The sequence below is a fragment of the Neodothiora populina genome (assembly GCF_041146345.1).
Source record: "Neodothiora populina strain CPC 39397 chromosome Unknown canker_contig_8, whole genome shotgun sequence".
Classification (NCBI taxonomy): domain Eukaryota; kingdom Fungi; phylum Ascomycota; class Dothideomycetes; order Dothideales; family Dothioraceae; genus Neodothiora; species Neodothiora populina.
Window position 1 is genome coordinate 1688107 of NW_027191411.1, and position 20254 is coordinate 1708360.

The 20254-nt window shown below is 53.4% G+C and overlaps 9 protein-coding genes across 9 annotated transcripts; 5 read left to right on the top strand and 4 right to left on the bottom strand.

Moving 5' to 3' along the window:
* Positions 1-345: 345 nt before the first annotated feature.
* AAFC00_007030 (uncharacterized protein) lies at positions 346-1041 on the bottom strand (the record flags this gene model as incomplete). Its single annotated transcript, XM_069347079.1, has 1 exon — positions 346-1041. The coding sequence occupies one exon, from the start codon at positions 1039-1041 to the stop codon at positions 346-348; it is 696 nt and encodes a 231-aa protein (XP_069199951.1).
* Positions 1042-2180: 1139 nt separating this feature from the next.
* Positions 2181-3191, top strand: AAFC00_007031 (uncharacterized protein; the record flags this gene model as incomplete). Its single annotated transcript, XM_069347080.1, has 3 exons — positions 2181-2183; positions 2249-2473; positions 2556-3191. The coding sequence occupies 3 exons, from the start codon at positions 2181-2183 to the stop codon at positions 3189-3191; spliced, it is 864 nt and encodes a 287-aa protein (XP_069199952.1).
* Positions 3192-3826: 635 nt separating this feature from the next.
* Positions 3827-4803, bottom strand: AAFC00_007032 (mitochondrial 37S ribosomal protein mS42; the record flags this gene model as incomplete). The annotated part of the gene is made up of 2 exons (XM_069347081.1): positions 3827-4446; positions 4509-4803. The coding sequence occupies 2 exons, from the start codon at positions 4801-4803 to the stop codon at positions 3827-3829; spliced, it is 915 nt and encodes a 304-aa protein (XP_069199953.1).
* A 987-nt stretch (positions 4804-5790) lies between these two features.
* On the top strand, positions 5791-8174 carry AAFC00_007033 (uncharacterized protein; the record flags this gene model as incomplete). Its single annotated transcript, XM_069347082.1, has 4 exons — positions 5791-5905; positions 5971-5987; positions 6094-6204; positions 6267-8174. The coding sequence occupies 4 exons, from the start codon at positions 5791-5793 to the stop codon at positions 8172-8174; spliced, it is 2151 nt and encodes a 716-aa protein (XP_069199954.1).
* Positions 8175-9466: 1292 nt separating this feature from the next.
* AAFC00_007034 (uncharacterized protein) lies at positions 9467-11197 on the bottom strand (the record flags this gene model as incomplete). Its single annotated transcript, XM_069347083.1, has 1 exon — positions 9467-11197. The coding sequence occupies one exon, from the start codon at positions 11195-11197 to the stop codon at positions 9467-9469; it is 1731 nt and encodes a 576-aa protein (XP_069199955.1).
* Positions 11198-11517: 320 nt separating this feature from the next.
* On the top strand, positions 11518-13198 carry AAFC00_007035 (uncharacterized protein; the record flags this gene model as incomplete). Its single annotated transcript, XM_069347085.1, has 2 exons — positions 11518-13024; positions 13137-13198. The coding sequence occupies 2 exons, from the start codon at positions 11518-11520 to the stop codon at positions 13196-13198; spliced, it is 1569 nt and encodes a 522-aa protein (XP_069199956.1).
* A 375-nt stretch (positions 13199-13573) lies between these two features.
* AAFC00_007036 (uncharacterized protein) lies at positions 13574-15058 on the bottom strand (the record flags this gene model as incomplete). Its single annotated transcript, XM_069347086.1, has 2 exons — positions 13574-14332; positions 14387-15058. 2 exons carry the CDS (start codon positions 15056-15058, stop codon positions 13574-13576), a joined length of 1431 nt encoding a protein of 476 aa, XP_069199957.1.
* A 357-nt stretch (positions 15059-15415) lies between these two features.
* Positions 15416-16684, top strand: AAFC00_007037 (uncharacterized protein; the record flags this gene model as incomplete). The annotated part of the gene is made up of 2 exons (XM_069347087.1): positions 15416-15466; positions 15587-16684. 2 exons carry the CDS (start codon positions 15416-15418, stop codon positions 16682-16684), a joined length of 1149 nt encoding a protein of 382 aa, XP_069199958.1.
* A 916-nt stretch (positions 16685-17600) lies between these two features.
* On the top strand, positions 17601-19483 carry AAFC00_007038 (uncharacterized protein; the record flags this gene model as incomplete). The annotated part of the gene is made up of 2 exons (XM_069347088.1): positions 17601-17828; positions 17903-19483. 2 exons carry the CDS (start codon positions 17601-17603, stop codon positions 19481-19483), a joined length of 1809 nt encoding a protein of 602 aa, XP_069199959.1.
* Between the last annotated feature and the right edge of the window lie 771 nt (positions 19484-20254).

The window sequence follows — 20254 nt, forward strand, 5'->3', positions numbered from 1 at the left end:
ATGTGCAGGACGCCTGGTAATGCATTTGAATCGCAACATGAAAATCCCTCGCTTTAGCCTTCTCCATTCCTCCATACACGCCCCGTTGCTGTTCACCGAAACCTCCATAATCGTTCATTGTGGGTGCTGTTGTGACCCCATACTCTAGCTGTTCAGCATATCGTGGCCCACGACTTTGTGTTCATCTTCATAGCAAAAGTGGCAATTATGCTGCGTCGTCTCGCTCGGCGCTGCACTTGTCTCGACTCCCCAAAGACACTCGTGGGCTTCGCAATCACAAGAGATCATGTCAAACGAAGGGAAGTACAGTTGTCATATCATGACATGTGAAGACTCTGGCTTGGTTCACATGACCATATCATCATGCTGGGCTTGCATGTGTTCCATGTGTTGGGCCTGTTGGTAGGCGCCATACTGAAGCTCCATGGCTTGTATAGCCTGATTGTAGCTCGGTGCCTGTTGCCACATGCCGGCCGCAGCGGCTGCATATACGGGTTCGAGCCGCTGGGGGTTTGCATACCCTGCGACGACGTAGGGCTCGGCTTCTTGTGAATCAACGCTTTCATGAGTCTGGCTGTTCAGGCGCTTCTCATATCTGAGCCTTGCCGATTCTTCCTCTTGAGCTAGGCTGGTGAGGGGCCAAACAGCTAGATCGGATCGGTCATGGCTCTCGTTATCTGGAGGAGAGATCCGCCAGAGTTCGAGCAGCCGCAGCCGCTGCTCGCTGTCAGCATCAGCGAAAAGCTTAGACTGGGAAGGGGAGAGAGAAGCAGGGTCAATGTCGTTGCGGAGGAGGATATTTGTAAGGTCATCTACTGGGAAACTCATCGGAGAGTCTACTCGTGCCTCTTGAACAGGCTCGACAGGGGAGTAATGGTACGCTCCCGTGTAGTGCTGCGAAGAGTATATGATCTGAGCTTGGGCAGGTGTCTGCATGTGAAACTGCTTATCAGGAGTCGTAGGGTACTGCGGTAACGGCTGAGAGAAGATCATGTTTCTCTCGAAGAGTTGTGCTAGCTCATCCTGGGGGTTCTGTGCCATGATCATGGTTCTCCCTATCGTCAAAAAAAAGTAAAAGGCACACTATGGTGTTCGTGTCAGTCCTTACCGCCACCCCCACGAACTTGTCATATATGTGCTCTTACGTTATTCAGGTTCTGTGAAACGCCAGGTCAGAGCAGATAGCGAGAGCTTGTCAGTGGCTAAGGTAAGGTATGTTTTGGAACAATGAGACAGCACGAGATAAGTTCGAGATCAGCACTACGATGATATCCGTGACAAGATCAGTAGCAGAGGCCTATGTGCTCGAGTGACCGCTGTGGAGAGAGAGGCCTGGGGGGTTTCTTCTAGATTATATGTGGAATATTTGTTCTTGCTGCCCAAAGCAAATTGCGCTGGACGCTGTGACTATTTACTGATAGCTGCGGGGTTCCACAAAGGAGATGGAGCTAGTGTCTGGAGAAGAAGCGGTGTCGAACGATTGATCATGGAAGGGGGTGTCAATTTAGAAGAGAACAAAGAGGAATTGAGCAAGAGGATTTGTGAGTGGGAGTAGATGAAATCTGGGTTGGGTGCTGGATGGGTTAGATGAACAGCAGCCTTGAAAGCTTATGCGGAAGGCAAGATTGTTGAAGTGCGTCATGTCGGATTTGGATTCAGCGGCAGCGGGTCACATGGGTGAAGTTGAGGGGCAATATGAAGTAAGGCATACAAATGAAATCTGATCGATTTTCAGGTTTAGTCTAGTACGGAGGGATGCGACTATGCAATGGATTACACAGGTAGATAGCTGTCCAATTTACCAGAATATGTGGACATATGCAACGGTATCTGCGAGTAGATTGTCGAGGAGAGTCTTTGTTTGGGATACAGCGAAGCGGACAGATGACTATTGAGATCAGATAAGATGAGATTTGTCCTATAGTGAAGCACAGACCAGCAGCTGCTTGTGTTGCGTCCAGCACGATGGACGACTTACGATTACGAGCTTCAAGTGGAAGGCAGGCAGCTACAGGGCCACGCACTCGCCATCATTCATCCATTATATCATCCACATCATCTCTTTGATCTCATATACAACACACTCGTATCCTCGCTTGTCTCATTCGAGATTCCATAGCTCTAATCAAAAAGGATCCTTCTCCGCGCCACTTCTTTCACCACAGCTTCATCTATTAGCCATGGTGTGTATACATTGCATACCAAGTATTCGATATCAAGTCATCGTGACTGACACACTTTCTCCCAGACTTCCATAGGAACGGGCTACGATCTCTCAAACTCCGTCTTCTCTCCCGATGGACGCAACTTCCAAGTCGAATATGCTGTGAAAGCAGTGGAGAACGGTGGCACCGCAGTCGGTATCAGATGCAAGGATGGCGTCGTGCTCGCACTGGAGAAACTAGTCACATCTAAGCTCTTGAAGAAAGATGCGAACAAGAGGATAGCAACTGTGGATCGCAACATCGGCATTGTACGTTTTGCGCATACGAGTCACCACCGAACACGAAAGGGAGTCATGACGAATGGGGGGGCCGGCTGACAATCATCAACAGGTATCTTCTGGTCTTCAACCCGATGGCAAACATTTCGTCTCACGCGCCCGCGACGAGGCAGCCTCATGGCGATCACTCTACAAGCAACCCATCCCGGTCGCATCACTCGCAAACCGCATGGGGTCATACGTGCAAGCCTACACTCTCTACAACTCAGTCAGACCATTCGGCATCACCGCTCTTGTTGGAGGATGGGACTCTGAGCTCGATGTGCCTGTCGACGGCCAGGTCGGCTCTGGGCCCTCTGTTGGAAGTGGCGGAAAGACGGAGGGTTCGAAGCAAGGTGGCCCATACCTGTACATGATCGAGCCCTCGGGTTCGTACTGGGGATACTACGGTGCGGCCACCGGCAAGGGACGCCAGGCAGCCAAGTCAGAACTGGAGAAGCTGAAGCTCAACCCCAAGGACAGTGATTGTTTAAGCTTAGAGGAGGGCGTCAAGGAGGCCGCAAGAATCATCTATGTCGCGCACGAGGACAACAAGGACAAGGACTTTGAGTTGGAATTGACTTGGGTCAGCGCGGTCAACGGTCCTACCAATGGCAGACATGAAGAGGTCCCCACCGAGTTGAGAGAAGAGGCAGAGCGTCTCGCCAAGAAGACTCTGGAAGATGACGAGGACGACATGGAGGAGTAGAGGGGCTGTTAGGCAACAGGAAGGATAAAGGCATAAGATAAATATGTCGTTCCTCGGTTGAGTGTACGAGTACATTTGACATGTTACTCTAATCAGAGAAAGAATCAATGGTTGTATGCACAATGAGAGAAAGGTTCGAGGCGGACCTATTCCGAGCTACCTAGCCTTCGAGGTAGAGGCATGACTAAGGGCGCATCTACAAGGTACTCCTACCAGAGTTGTCAAAGAAAGTCAAGAAAGCGAACAAAGCGAACAATCTCGTAACAAAGCGAACAAACAATCTCGAAGTGGCTCCTTCCATTCTAAGATTATACCACACTGAGTGAGCAGACCATCAATTCTGGTGACATTTCACAACGTTCTTGATTTTCATTACAGAAAAGGCAGATAGAAGTCTCACAATAGTACTACTGCTGCACCCCCAATCATGACAGGACCCTTTTCCTTCCAAGGGTCAAGTAAATTTATGAAGTTTTTGACAGTCTTTTGTTTTGGTTGCTGGATTTAGATGTTGTACAGGGCTAGCTCTTCCCTTCCACTCTACCACGCACTTTCATTTCATCTTCCCTGTTCATACATGTACAATGCTAGAGAATCGGCCTGTGTTCTTGACGTCCTCAATCGTTGTCTCTTATCTATGACACAAACTTGCCGAGGGTCTGGTCCTTCATCGAGTCCGGAGTCAGGTTGTTGACCGAGTACCAATTGATGGCATCCCACCACCTTTGCAGGTACTCTTGCTTGCCATCGACTCCGAAATCAGCGAGATAGACGTGCTCCCAGGTGTTGACGCACAGAACGGGAACGACAGAGACAGCGCCGGGGGGGAGAGCGGCTTGTTTCTTGCCGGCTGCGGACGAGACGCCGAAGGCGCCCGCCGTGTTGGCGACGGTGTTCATGTCGCGGTCTTGCTGTCTGTAGCCTGCTTCGGCATAGGGAGTGCCGGCGAGATAGGTGTTCAGGATCCTCCAGTTGCCGTCCTTGGTGTAGACGAGCCAGACGAAGCCCGGGCCGAACATGCTGTCCGCTGTGTGCAGCATCGTCTGTCGCAGGGTTTCGATGGAGCCGAATGCGCTGATGAGGGATTTCTGCAGGCCGCTGTAGCGCTCGAGGGCGGTCGGGGCTGGTGACAGGGCGTTGAAGAAGAATTCGTTGTTGTGAGCCATGCTGGCGTGGTTGAAGAGAGCGGCGGTCGCAGGATTGCGGGCATATTGGAGCACCAGTTGCTTGGTCGTCGCATGTTCGGCATCGAAGCCTGTTGCAACTTGTGTCAGCGACTCGACTCGACTATTCTTTTTGCTGTGGTAAATCACATACCGGCGGTGATCTCGTTGAGCTTCTCCATCATCAACGCCTGGTACTTGGTCCAGGAGATGTCGAATCCATCGCGACTGAGCAGACCAGGCACGCCGTGCTCGACAAACTCCTTTTCGTATGAGAGTTGCTGTACTTGATGTAGTTCTCTTCGTTCTCTTCGTTGCCGTAATGATGATGCGATTGTCGCTCGGGGCAGGATTGAGGCGGCGGGGGAAGAAGCAGATCTGCAGGCTGCTGCTGCTGCTGCTGCTGCTGCTGCTGCTCCCGAGGAGCGCGATAATCGTTGTAGGAGCATTTGTCGTGTGTTCGGGGTGTGATTATTATGTTAGAGAAATAATTAAATTATTGCCTCGATTCAACTCAACTGCAACAATTGAACATCTGAACTTCCCGTCGCAGTCGGCGGCGGAAGCGGCCGGTGTGTGGAGAAACTTTTGGCCGATCTGACATGACTCTCGTCTCTGCTAGAACCGAGCACCTTTCGAGGACCTGCATTAGTCAGTTTCTTTCTCATATACAAAGCTACAGCATGCCTTTTCCACACTCTATTCTTGTTTCTGGGGCAGAATAGCCCAAGGCAAGGCCAGGTCCACGGACTGTACAATACAGTAAAGGCCCCGGTGGACGGCACCGCTACGGGCGACGGGCGACGGTTGGATCGCGGATTGTCTGAGATGCCAATGACGCCGCACAAAATAAGGTAATTAACCTACTCTTACAAAGTTATTCCATATATAAACAAGGGATGAGATCGCCGTTGACCGCATGTACATCAAATACCATAAGGTAGCATACACGGCATGGCATGGCACTTGCAGCCCAATGGTATACCTGTCCTTACAATGCTCCTGCTCCTGCTCCTGCTCCTATCCTCTGTGTCTCTTCGGCTCCGCTACTGTGATACTGTACAAGTGCTTCCTGGAACCAGATTGATTGATCTGTTCATGTTTGATCTAGCGTGAACATCCACTCCCTCTCTCCCAGCCCGCTGACGTCGGCACCTCACCACCCACTGATCACTCTCCCGCACCCGCACTCTTTCCATTATTCCTCGCTACCTTAACATTAAATCCCGACATCCAAGTGTCTCCCTCGCTGCCATGCTTTTCTTTGTTGATACCCCTCGGCTATGATAATCTGCGATACATATACTGTTTCTGTGTAGATCCCACTGCGCTTCACGACTGCTTCTCCCGCTTGACTTTGGAAACCGCGCGCGCCGCCCCTATACTGCCGACGTATCGTCCACCACGAATTGACGGCGTCGAGCCATCGTCCAGTCATGGCGGGCCTGATGAGCAAAAGGCAGCAGGCTCGCAATGAGAAGGTGCTTCAGGAGCTGCTGCGCACTGTTCCTGGAAACGACAAATGTGCCGATTGTGCTACGAAGAATCCAGGTACGCTGAGCAACCAGCACGCGACTAGATGTGGTGCTTGTCGCTATGCTAACGTTCAATCGCAGGTTGGGCCAGCTGGAGTGTGAGTATATTGCGAACCCCGTCTGTCTACTGCGGAACATCCGAGACTCCTGCGATGTCGTTCAATGTGATTTATAACACCGAAACTGACATGGTTCTCCTTGCAGCTGGGCATCTTCCTATGCATGACTTGTGCTGCGCTACACCGGAAGATGGGCACACACATCTCAAAGGTCAAGTCTCTGAGCATGGACAGCTGGAGTAGTGATCAGGTCGACGTCAGTAGCACTTCCCATGGCTTTTGGTATGCTACGACAGCGACACTAACCAAGACGGACAGAACATGAAGAAGGTTGGAAATGTGGTATCGAACCTGAAGTACAACCCGCAAAACGTCAAGCCGGACATTCCCTTCGACGCCGACGAGGTGGGAGGAGCCATGGAGAGATTCATCCGTCGGAAATACGAGACACTGGAGTTCGCAACGACCAGCGCCAGAAGAGGTGCCGCGAACCACACCGGCAACGCGAGCACGAGCTCCGCCGAAGACCAGCCACCGCCTCTGCCCCCGAAGCCTGGCAAGAAGTTCGGACTTGCTTTGCGCTCCGCCTCGGCCACATTTACACGCCCGCGCATGGACAAGTACACGCCTCCCATGTCTCCTGCGTACAGTGGCTCCGACGGTCGAGAGTCGCCTCCGAGGACAAACAAGCAGTCCAGAGTCTTCGGTTCGACCATCGGGAATATGCATGACGATGCCTTCAAGGCCAAGATGAGCTCGCTGCGGGAGATGGGCTTCCACGACGCCGAGCAGAACGCTTTCGTATTGAAAGAGATGAATGGAAACCTCTCGGCGACGGTCGAAGGCCTCGTGCGGCTTGGAGGAGGCAACAGGCCTGGGTCAAGGAATATCACCCCCGTCTCCGCATCGAGCGGCGCACTCAATGGGCTGAACGTCGACCGCGTGCGCGCATCAGAAATCCCTCCAAAGGCGCCTCCCAAAGACCCCGTGGATCCTTTTGCTGCTCTGGACAATGAGACGCAGCCTCAGAGACGCGCTGCCACCATGCCGCTTCCTCAGTTGCAGCAACAACAGCAGTCATACAACCCTTTCTTGCCAGCTCATCCTCAACTTCCGCCGCAGCAGACGCTGCAGGATTCATTCGCAGGCATGCAGATATCTTCTCAGCCACAGCATTACGCGAACACACCGCCTCCTCAGCAGGCCCAGAACCCATATAACCCCTTCATGGCACCGACTCAACAAGCTCAGATGCAAGCCCCTCAGCATCCACAGCAGCAACCTCAATATCAATATCCCCAGCCATTACAGCCACAGCACACTGCTCAGCCCTTGCAGCCTCAACACACATCAAACCCTTTCCTACGCGCCACCAAATCTCAGACCTTTACGCACACTCAATCAAACCCTTTCTTCCAGCAGCCGGCTCTTCCTCAAAACCCCTGGTTGAATCAACCACAGGTACAGACTCCTCAAGCACAGACTCCTTCTTACCAAGGCTCGGGTCAGGCAGACTTTTTCTCATCCCAGCCAATTCAGCAGCAGCAACAACAACCACCACCACAATTCCAATCACAAGCTCAATACCAGCCCAATGGCCAGATGCAACCACCATCGAGTTACATGTTGAATGGCGCAAGTAATCCGTTCCAGGGTCAGAATACTATCCAGCAACCACAGCGACCGCAGACTCAGCCCTTACCTCAGCCGACTCAGTCGTTCAACAATCCGTATCAATCATCCCAGCAGCCCCCTCAGCAGATGCAGCAACCGCAACCGCAGCAACAACTGCAACAACAACCTTTCCAGCAGCAGCAGCAGCAGCAAGTACAACAACAACAGGTGCAGCAACAACCGCAATATCTGCAAAGTCGCCACGACAAGCAGTCGATACTGCAGCTATACAGTTACCCGCAACTAGCACCAGCTCGCTCTCTGCAGGCTCTACCCGAGGAGACAGCCATGCCGCCGCAGCAGGCTCAACAAGCTCTCGCAGCGGCGAACACTCCTGGCCGGAGTGTCACCATGCCCACAACCGGCAGCATGAACCCTTTCATGTCGGGCAACGCAGCAGCAGCAGTACAGACTGCACAGCAGAGTAGTCAAGCGCCTGCACAGAACATATACAACCACTCGAGTCGTGACAGCATGGCTTTTGTCGGTCTAGGCAGTGGTCGACAGAGTCCGGACGCTTTTGCGAGTCTGAGTTCTCAGTATGGACGATGAAAAAGGAAAAGAAAAGCATTTTTGTTTTCTGGATTTTCTCCTTCTATTGGCATTTTGACTAGGGGAGCTTTTTTCTTCTTCTTTTTTTCTTCTTCTTTCTTCATTTATTACCACTTTTTATGACATGGGAATATCTTGGTTTCCTTGGTTCATCTTTTGATCTTCCCTTTTTCCCTTTTTTTCTCACTGCGTCTTCTAGCGTCTGTAGCCTGCACAAAGGCAGGCAGGGCAATGCAGACTGGTAGCCGGTGAGCTTAGACAGAGCAAGCAGGCAGTCAGGAAACCGCAAATAAGCAAATAAAGCAAGCAAATAAAGCGAGCGAGCGAGCGAGCAGATGAGCCCACAACTCCTTTTTTCTTCATTCGTTTCGTCCCGCATTGTGTATCACTTTCTTCGTTCGTGTAGTCTTGTGTTTGTCGCATTTCATTTCTCTGAGAGAGAGACTCTGAGAGAGAGAAAGGGGGGAAAGAGAGAAAGACGAGGGAAGGGCACAGACAGACCGTGATCGAAAACAGTGGGCGAAAGGCACAAAGACAGGTTCTTGGTTGCTTTGCTCATGTATCATACCACCTCATATCATATAAGCCGTTGCCGTCACATCCTGTGCTCATTTCACGCCTTCGCCTCCTCTTGAACTTCACTGCGGAGACTCCTACTCCAGAACCAAAGAAAGAAAAAAGAATATATCATTCCGTCCTGCCATCCTTTGCTTTTTCCATCTATGTCTCAAGAGGGTTCGATCCATTCTCTGACAACGAAGAGCAAGACGAACAAGAAGGACCTCGAGGACAAGAACCGTGAGAAGCCGGGCCCATCAGATCGAAAAGTCGGGGCAGGGCAAGGCAAGGCTCAGAGAGAAGAGGGACAGGGTCGCCCGCCATATCTACCTATGTGACTACCTATGATTTTCTATCAAACAATCGTAAATCTATGGCCGACTCTACAAGCCTTTTGGTACGTCGCTGTCAAATGTATCGTCTGGGTTTGGAGTACAGAAGAAATGGGGTCTTTGGAGTTAGAGTCCCGTCGAACATGTGGAGTGACACTGGTGATGTTTTGCACGGATGTGGGTTTCTGTTCTTCTTGGGGTTTGTATGGGGGTTTGGTCTATATGTGGGTCTTCGTCAATAGATGGGATGGGCTTTTTGTGTTTCGTCAATATATAGAGGCTTCGTCGATATATAGCAGAGGAAGAGTATAGACATGTAAGCATTCGCTGAGATGCAGCAGCAAGAACGGGCCATCTTTTTCCTCCCTTTTTTTCTTCCTTTTTTTGTTTTTCGAGTCTATATCACTTCTTGCCTCGCCCGGAAGTGCTGATCAACTTCTTCTTCAAGTGCTTGGGCATCTTCTCCTTTCTCTTTTCTCGCTTCTCCTCCTTGATCTTCTGCTTGTGCTCCTTCTTGGCGTCCTTGTCCTCGAAGCGCTTGCCGCGTGGTTTCGAGCTCGAGCGCTCTTCCCACTCGCCGTCTTCGTCTCCTTCTTGACTTGCCGAGTCGTCGTCGTCGTCGTCCTCGGAAGCGCCGTCTGCGTCTGAGTCCGCGCCGTCGTCGTCTCGCTCATTTGTCTCTACCGCTGCGCCTGGCGCCTTGCTGGCCAACAGCGCCTTGTAGATGAGGTCGCCGCCCTCGCCTCTATTGACGCGCTCGGCGTCGCGCTCGATATCGTAGACCTGGTCGAGGTTCTGCGGGATATACTGTTCGCGGAAGACGGCGTCGTCAGCTTCTTCGTCGTCGCGCGCGCCTCGGGAGTCGTACAGCTTCGCGAGCTGGGCCTCCATGTCTGCGACTTGGACGCCGCCCTGAGGCGAGGTGATGAAGCCGAAGATGGCGCGCTCGGGCAGGCAGTCGACGCCCTTGCGCACGAAGAAGTCGGATACGTTCTTGATGTCCATGCGCAGGAACTCGAGCGAGCGCGGGTGGTCGTGCTCGACGCTCTGGCTCACGTCGATGACGAACAGCTTGTTCTTGTGGTAGAGCAGGTTGTACTCGCTCAGATCGGCGTGGACGAGCCTGCAGGTCTGGTACATGACGCGCATGTAGCCGAGGAGTTGGACGTACAGCTCGCGCCATTTCTGGACGACTTCGTCTTCGGACATGTCGAAGTTGACGTCTCGTAGTCGCGGTGCTGGGTAGCCCCTTTTGTTGCCCAGAAAGTCCATGACCAGGACGTGTTGACGCAGGTAGATGGGTTCGGGACAGGGGATGCCCGAGGTGTGTAGTCTTCGCAGGTTCCGGTACTCTTTCTCTGCCCACACCTTGACCATCTCGCGGTTGTTGCTCTTGCTGTAGCCCGAGCGGAAGCGATACTCTCCGGTAACATACTTGTCGCGGTCCTTGAAGACCAGGATGCGTGTCTTGTACACCTTGATCGCTCTGTTCACCGGGGGACCATCCTCTTGACCTTCGGGCGGACTCGACACAGCGTGATAGACGTTTGCTTCCTTTCCTGTCGACAAGACACCGTTGATCTCGGAGACAATGTCTCTGTTCAGCATCTGTAACAAAATCATGCGAGTCCTGGGATCCAAGACCTGCTCGCTGGTGGCGCGGTCGCTCTTGTCCTTGTCGCCACCCTTGTCGCCCTTTGCACCGAAACCCGCCTCGAGATCATTGAGCCGCAGCTTCGAGGCATGGGTAGAAAGATTCTTGATCTGGTCGTCGACGGCCGCTCTCGTGTTTAGTTTGTGACCGGCGGGATTCGTCTTTGGCTTTTCCGTCGACGCGAGCGAAGAGTCGTTGAGTCGTTTCTGTCGGTTGTAGGCTTTGGTGTAGTCGCTGGGGTTGGACGAGGTCATCTCCGAGTCGGAGATTCCGTCGTCGCTGTCGAAGAGGTCGTCGTAGTATTCCTCTTCGTCGTATCCGCCTTGATCTGCTTGCCCCTCCTCGTGGCCCTCGTGCCCCTCGTCGGGCAGTCTGACGCCGCCTTCGGACTGCGCATCCTTGGCGGCGGCAATGTCGTATCCTCTGTTCGGCGTGAAAGTGTGAGCCGGCTCTAGGCCAGCAGCTGGAGCAGAAGACATGATTGCGATTATATTGGCTGAAGACAAAGAGAGAGAAAAGAAAAATATCAATCTGGGCGTCACAATTGGGCGTCTACTTTGGACTTTGTGATGGGGTTAAACGGAGTTTAAGCTTGGCGGTCGCCATCTAAATCAATCTTCTAATCAGCTATCTTATACACTTTGTATCTCAACTTTATACATTCAATCCTACTATAACTAATCGATGGCCTGACTTGTGACCACTCTTGTCATGCATTGATTTCATCGTTCAGCAGCAACCAGGTACAATGCTCTGTGGGAGTCACAGTCTCAATGGTCACTGGTAGCCCACACAGATCATGGCTGCTAAGGCGCCATCCAGACTGCTTTGTCTGCTCACCAGCGACTTGCTGCCACATCATAGATCATTCCACGCAAGAACCAGAAGAAGAATCCATGCACAGGCTCGACCTGCCATAGGTCAAGATGATGACCTGATGGACAGCATTCAGTGTGTCACTTCTGCGGAAGGTGCAAAGCACGTGATCGGTAGTCAAGATCACCCAGTCTTGTCTCTTCCAAAGCCAGATCTGGACTCGCCCATTGCCTTGATGCGAGAAGTCCTGCTCCCGGATCTGCACCCTGTACAGCATGAACCCGACCGCTCAGCCCCCCAAGATGAGCAGGCGACGTTGGACCTACCGCGTATCCCGACCCCATTGACACCGCCCGAAGGGCCCACCTTCCCTCTGAGCGGCGACCCCTTACCACATGCCGTCTTCCGGAAAGCGATCCTCGAAGACAACCTAGGCGCCAGAGCGTACCGCCGCGTCCTTCGCCAGCAACTGCTCCGAAGCCAGCTCCCCAACGACATCCTACGCGTGATAGCCGTCGCCATGCAGCGGAGAGAAACAGCCCAGTACGTGCCCAGCATGCAAGAGTCGCTGCGACGAGCCGTCTACCGCGCGCGCAACAACGTCTCCGACGAAGACATACTCAAGACCATCAACGTCATCTACCGCCGGCTCAAGTACGCCTCCCTGCCCGTGCCCGAGGAGATCCTGAAACTCGGCCTCAAGTTCGCCGCGCGCTCACGCAGTCTCCAAGGCATGAAGTGCTACCTGAGAGAGTACAAGACCTCCGGCACCAAGATGAGCCGCGTCGTGTTCCGCGCCACCATCGCCAAATTCAGCATCGGTACTCGAGGCCTAGGCGAGATCCGCAACGGGCGCTGGAAGCGCGACGAGCTTCTTCAAGTCCTGCTCGGCTTCAAAGACACGCCGCCCCAAGACGCGCACCACCTCGGTGTCTTCCTGCAGCGCGCCGACTGGCAGTTCCTGCACGGCTGGCTGACCGCCCTGTCGCGCTGCAGAGCCGTCGACGACCTCTGGCACGAGTGGCAGCTGTGGCTCGCCTGCCGAGAGCGAATCTTCCCTCGACGCCTCAACATCCCGGATCCGAACGAGAACATGACCACCAAGCACAGAGGCGACTACTGGTTCGTCGAGCAAATGACCTACGCTGGTGACCTCGAAAAAGCATGGGAAATGCTGCGCGTCACGGGCATTCCCTTTGCGCGAGTCCGCGCGCGCGTCAAGACACGCTTGATCGAGGGCGCGCAGTACGCCATTCTTCCCACACACGAGATCACAGACGAGTTGCTGAGGAAATACGACGAGGAGTTGCGGAAGATAGAGGACGCGCTGGGCGTCGAGTGGATGTGTGGGGCTGCTGGCGGCCGAGGCCGAGGATATCATGTGCCGCGCAGGGAGCTGGAGGATAGATTGGAGATGCTGTCTGAGCCGGATTATGTCTTTGATCCTGAGTATGGGTATCCGTGGGACGAAGAGGAGACTTGCGCCAAAGGTTTGTTTTTTTCCTTTTCTTTTTTCCCCCTTTCTTTTCGAGAGCTATTACTCGCAAATCATCATTTTCAATATCATCATCATCATCATTGTTGCTGACCGAGACCGAACAGAACAAGAAAAAGACCGCGACATCATGGAAGCCGAGGAAATGGATGACTTTACCGGCTGGTAGTAGCAGCAGCACACTGACTCGACCTGACACTGACACTGGCGCTGAGCGTATACTGAAGAGCTCAGAAAGCCCATTTCATCAGTCCCGCTTATTCCCTCTTTCTTGGACAAACAAAAAACAAAGGAGAGAGACAGAGGGAATATGGGAAAACTTCGTCCGGTATATACAAATGCTAAAAAGAGAGCAAGAAGCAATGATAATAATAAAATATGCAACTTTCATTTCTGCTGAAACACACACACACACACACATGCGACAGATATACACTGCTCTCTCTTCCACTCCATATTCTCCCATCTCGTCGACCAGTCTGAACTTCATTCTTGTTTCCTTTTTCTTTTCTTTTTACATATTTAGGAAAAAAGACACCCCACTCTACCTGTCGACCTCACCGAACACCAAATCCATGGTACCGATGATAGCCACAGCGTCAGCGAGCAAGTGACCTCTCGAGATCTGGTCGAAGCATCCCAAGTGAGCGAAACCGGGAGCGCGGATCTTGCACCTGTAGGGTCTCTCGCTGCCGTCACTGACAACAAAAACACCCATCTCGCCCTTGGGCGCCTCGATGGCCGTGTACGTCTCGCCGGGAGGGACCTGGTAGCCCTTGCTGTAGAGCAGGAAGTGGTGGATCAGAGCCTCCATATTCTCCTTCATGGCGGCGCGCGGCGGAGGGGCGATCTTGTAGTCCTCGACCTTGATGGGGCCGGGCGTGATCTTGTTCAGGCATTGGTGGATGATGCGCAGCGACTGTCTGAACTCCTCCATGCGGCAGAGGTAGCGGTCGTAGCAGTCGCCGTTCTGGCCGACGGGCACGTCGAACTCGACTTGGTCGTAGGCGTCGTATGGCTGCGACTTGCGCACGTCCCACGGCACGCCCGAGCCACGGAGCATGACACCGGTGAACGAGTAGTTGAGTGCATCGGCTGCGGAAACAACACCGACTCCCTTGGTTCTGCCCTTCCAGATACGGTTGTCGGTCAGAAGCTCCTCGGTCTCGTCGATGCGGTCACCGAACTGGGTGGCCCACTGGTAGATGTCGTCAAGGAGACCGAGAGGAAGATCCTGCGAAACGCCGCCGGGGCGGACGTATGCAGCGTGAAGACGTGCGCCAGAAACACGCTCGTAGAACTCCTGCGCTTGGTCAGTAAATTGTGACGTTGTCATGTACGAAGGTCATGTGCATACCATGAGCTTCTCACGCTCCTCGAAACCCCACAAGAAAGGAGTCAGAGCGCCAACGTCCATGGCATGGGACAGGATGGACATGAGATGGTTAAGGATTCTGGTGATCTCTCCGAACATGGTCCTGATCCACTTGGCGCGCTCTGGCACCTCGATGTTCAACAGCTTCTCGACGGCGAGCGAGAAGACCTGCTCGTTGGTCATCATGGAAACGTAGTCCAGACGATCAAAGTAAGGCAGTGCCTGAAGGTAGGTCTTGTATTCAATCAACTTCTCGGTTCCGCGGTGAAGCAGACCGACGTGCGGGTCGGCACGGATGATTTCCTCGCCATTGAGCTCGAGAATCAGACGCAACACACCGTGGGCGGCGGGATGCTGGGGACCGAAGTTGACGGTGTAATGTCTGATCTTGCGCTCGTTGGGGTCGGTCTCGTCGACGTTGGCGGGGCTGGAAGACGAAGCCTCGGACTCGACAGGGTGGCCAAAGTTGGCATCGACGGGGATCAGGCGAGTGGCGTTGGGGTTCTCAATGGGAGCAGCGAAGTGTCGTGATGAGGAGGTCGACAGAGGACGAGAGAGGTTGCGCAGGTTGTTGTTGGTGGCGCGCACAGGCGAGGGGCGAAGACACAACCTCTTGGAGGCGTGAGCTGCCAGGCGGTTGAAGGAGGCAGCCATTGTGTGTTTGTGTGGATGGCAGTCTTGCCGGCGAGGGACAAGAAGGTGAGATTAACAAAAGAGTCGGAATTGGACCGCCGACTACAGTGACAGGGTGGAGCAGCGGTGTACAATTATGGTATGGTATACAGACAAATAGACAGACAGAGTTGCTTCTCTCGGCGTCATGGACTTTGACGCTGAAGTGATTGGTGCAATTGGCGCAGAGTGCAGGAAGGAACGTGCACAGACCATCCGGCACCTTCTCCATCTTTTTGCTCGACGCTGGCAGCGATCAGAAAAATGATAATTATACAATTAATTCATCGTTCATCACCACTCATTGCACATCACTCACTCACACCCACACATTGATCCATGTCGCAATCAAAGTCAGCGCCCAGTGCGGCAGATGCTTCACGACGAAGGGTATGTTTCAATTCCTCTTGAAATCCAATCCACTCCTTCTCGAGTCACCCGTCTTCTTCTTCTTCCTCTTCTCCTTCACCACGCTAGAGTTCCGAACACTGACACGATGCGACCTACCAGCTCGTCGGCGTCAATGAGGAAACCGTGACCAACGTAGCATCGACAGACTTCCCTGGCCACTACCCGAACGAAGACAACTCATGGGACGTCGAGCGCTTCAAGCAAAAGCTCGAGGTCGACTTCCACAAGAATGACCAGTTCGACTCGGTCTTCTCGCTCGTCGGCGTGGACGCTTCCCTCGCCAATGCCTTCCGCCGCATTCTCCTCGCCGAACTCCCCACCATCGCCATCGAGGACGTCTTTGTCTACAACAACACTTCCATCATCCAGGACGAAGTCTTGTGCCATCGTCTGGGTCTCATCCCCTTCACTGGCTCCAAGGAAGGTCTGCGCGCCATGACCTGGTACAAGAAGGGACCGCCAAAGGACGACCCTGCCGCCCAGCACATCTTCCAGCAGTCAGGCGAGGTCATCGACCCCGCTCTCACCATTCCCAACGACTCCAACACCCTCGTTCTCGAACTCAACGTCAAGTGCGACTGGAGGCCGGAGGGCAAGAAGCTGGCAAAAGAGGGAGAGAAGGATCCGAACAAGCTATACGTGAACAGCTCCGTCTATGCGCACCAATTCGTCTTCCACCCGCAGGGCAACCAAGCCCAGTACTTCAGCCCCCCTAACGACATCCGACCCGTGAACCCTGATATCCTCATTGCCAAGTTGCGCCCTGGTCAAGAGATTCACGTGCAATGCCACTGCATCAAGGGCATCGGTGCCGACCACACCAAATTCTCTCCCGTCGCTACTGCCTCTTACCGCCTGCTACCTTCGATAAACATCAAGGAGCCCATACTCGGCGCTGACGCAAAGAAGCTCGCCCGCTGTTTCCCCAGAGGTGTCATCAAGCTCGTAGACGACGAGGCAACCGGCCAGAAGAAGGCGGTCGTGGATGATCCCATGAAGGACACCGTCTCACGCGAGTGTCTGAGACATGCCGAATTCAAGGACAAGGTTCAGCTGGGCAGAGTGCGGGATCACTTTATCTTCAGTGTGGAAAGCAGCGGCCAGTGCGACAGCGACGAGCTCTTCATCGACAGTGTCAAGACACTGAGAGCAAAGTGCGAGCGCTTCAAGAAAAACCTGGGCGATCTCATGCGATAGACGGGTTTTTGTTTTTGATCGGAGTTTACGGAGAGCGGGGGCCACGATGGATTACTGGCTACTGGCTACTGGCGCATCGTTTGAGCAAAGCATGGCACTGGCGTTCGGATGCTTCACGACAAAAGGGGACTCACTATACGGATTGGTCATGTGTGCACCTATAAAGGCTACAAAAGCAAATTGTAGAATTTTTCATGTCTTGTACTGCAATTGCTGTAAGCAGCTGCTTCAATCCGCTTGTCATATTCTTCCCACCATGCCGATCAGCGACGCTCGATAAGATACGCAGCCGAAGCCCATCCATTGATACCCGATCCGATTCCCGCGGGGTTGTTGGTCCGCCTCTACCTCAATGCGAGCGGCGCATACAGCACTCGCAGATGTGGTAATGCACATGGATCTTTGCACATTTTCATGTGCAGACACAAAAGAATAAATCACAATAGAAACGATGCCCCAGACATGCTCTCGCGGTGATTCAATCTCAAAATCTCGAAATAAAGTGTTTCAGTCTTTAGGTTGCATCGACGGTCCGAGCGCGGGCGTCGACTGGGGGCCCTTCTCTTGGTGTGTACATCATAAACACTGAACACCAGTATTGTCGCTCCGTCACTGTCCACACGCTATCAAAAGGTAAGGTATCGAATCGTGACGACTGTGGACCACCAATCGCTCCTGGACTTTCCCCCACTCGGTCAAGTGATCAGACTGAAACATCGCATTTTCTTTTGTTTTCTTTCCTGCCTGCCAAGGGGAACACTCACTTCGCCACGGTAGCCTCACCGGTGAACATCCCATCTTCCTGGCCCATTTCCCGGCTCCCACTCACGACATCTTTGCGCAAACAAGAGAAAGATGAACCAGTGATCGCCCCGTTGATCAGAATACTACGACGCTACGAACACAGACATTTGCCATGGACAGTGTGCCCTCGTCCCCCTTCCGACATGGCGGCAGTGTCGAGGAAGAACTGGCCTACTACAAAGCTCAATATGAACAACTGGAATTAGAACTGCAGGAGTTCCAGGCTAGCAGCAAGGAACTAGAGGCGGAATTGGAGAAGGACGTCGAGGCTTCGGAGAAGAGGGAGCGGAAGCTCAAGGAGAAGGTTGAAGGTTTGGGCTTTGAAGTCGAAGAGTGGAAGGTGCGTTTTGTTTTCCCTTTTCGACCGTCTGATCGCACGAAATTGACTTGTTTTCTTTTTCTTGCTTCAACCAGGCCAAGCACAAGCAGGCAAAGGCAGAAGCCAACAATGCCCAAACCACTCTGCAGAAAGAAATCACCACTCTGAGAGACGCCAACCGCAGCCTTCACCTTCAATTGCGAGACATTGAAGTCGCCAACGACGACTATGAGCGCCAGGCTCGTAACACGACTTCTTCGCTCGAAGACCTGGAATCCAAGTACAATGTGTCGATTGAGCGAGGCGTCATGCTGGAAGAAGAGATAAGGGCAGGCGAGCAAGAACGAGAGCAATTGCGCATCGAGACTCAAAGACTGCGAGACGATCTTTCAGACCTCCGTGTCGAGGCAGACATCACTCAAGAAAAGTTGCGAACCGCAGAGGCGACGATCGAGCATCTCCACACCAGGAAACCAATCTACCTCACATCAGACAACATACTTCCCCGGTCGCCGACGTCAGAAATCTCACGCACCACTACTTCATCTCCTACAATGTCGACACCCCCTCCGCCAAAGTCAGAGACGTCTACTGCCTCGGGGGCGCCAACACCGCCATCTCCACCCCTTTCTGACGCTTCAGCGAATCCGACGGGCCTGGCAAAGACGCCCGGGCCATTCAGACGATCATCCCTCATACAAGACGCTGGAGCAACACCGAGACCTGGTCCGACCGGAGCCACAAGGCCGCGCCACGCACGGGAGCCGTCGTTTGCATCGTCCACTGCGAGTGTCATCAGAATGCCACCGCCCTCGAGGCCTATTGCTCTGCCTCAAGAAGGCCTGCCGAGATCGAGCTCCTTATACCAGATCAAAGGTCTCATCGGCAGGATGCAGAAGATTGAGGAGAGAGTACATTCCGTCCGCTCCAAGCTTCCGCCGCCGAACAACACAACCCCGAGAGCCTCGCCTAGACTTTCCAACAGAGCATCGCCGCGGCTGGGAGCAAGAAGTGGAGGTTCGGTAGCCAGTAGTATCACCATGCGCAGTGGCACGCGGAAGCGGATGAGCAGCAGCACAAGCTCTTCGGCAAAGCTAGAGGAAAGCATGTCTGCCGGCAGGTCTTCTCACGCCCATATAAATCGTCCATCGGCCAGCGGCTCACAGGGAGCAGCCGCCGATCGATCAGCCACACCCAATAGCCGTCCCAGCAGTCGAGCAAGCAATACCAGCCACAGCACTGCCAACTCATATGGCCGACCCCCGAGTAGATCTACCACCTCAGTCGCATCTAGTGCCTCCGGCGCCCGAGCGCCGAGTGCGCTAGGCTATCACTCCTCTTCACAGCAGCCATTTGTTCCAGCGCGACCACGTTCTTCGCTGGCGGGTAGCTATGCAACCATTCCAAAGAGAGGCCACAGAGCCTCGACGAGTATCTCCGACGCCCACGACGTCGACGACGCCCCAAACATCACGCCTACGATAGCACGAAGACCAACCGTGGACAGGTCTGCAATCCCGACTCCTTCAAGTTTGAAACGACAGAGCGGTGGGTTCGGCAGCAGCGTCTACGGTCGCCGACCGAGTGTTGCTGGTCAACAGTATCATGAAGATAGCCTGCCGCCTCCACCTAACGAGACACCACGTAAATTAAGTGACGTTGGCGAGACGTTTTGATTCAGCTATATGTTGGGGGGAGAGGGGCCCATCTTTCTGCAAGCGAGGCGTATCGGCGAAGTTGCTTCTTATCTGACTCGCCTTTCTTATTTGTTTTCGGTTGAATCTTTCCCATGCATCCCCCGGTTTCCTACTACTGCAACAATCAAAGCAGAGCAATCTTTCCTTGACGAACGTGCAGGACGAGTGTCACGCTTTGCACCTAGTCCATAGCCGCATAGCGTACCGATACCCTTTTTTTCCCCTTTTCTTTCCTTTTTCTTCTTCCACATACTCAGACGAATCAGACAAACTCTCACATCGAACACCTCCCAGAATGTAGTGAGTGGCTCAACCGTGACTGCCATATGGGGTGCTTTGCTGAGTTCGATTGGGTATATGCCCTGCCTTATCGGACGAGTTGAGGTTCAGCCGAGGATCATTTACCTCAGCCAAGGCCGATTAGATTGAGTACATCCCGTGGCCATGGGACAAGCTTGCACTGTACTGTAGCTGTACAGGTAGCTCTCCACCTTACCTCGCAGAACACTCGAATCCTTTATTATTGTCTACAACATCATTGTCTCACTGATCGACAGATAGCTAAAGTCAATGGCTACCGTACAGGATTTACCGCTCTGCGACAAAATAATGGCTCTTGCGGGCCCAAAGATGTACAAGTAGTGTATTTTATCATGAGCCGCCATATCCACGGTCCACCCTCGAACCGCCGCGCCGCACAGCTCACAATGCCGTGTCAAGGGTCGGAGACGTTCGGCCTCGTCCGGAAAT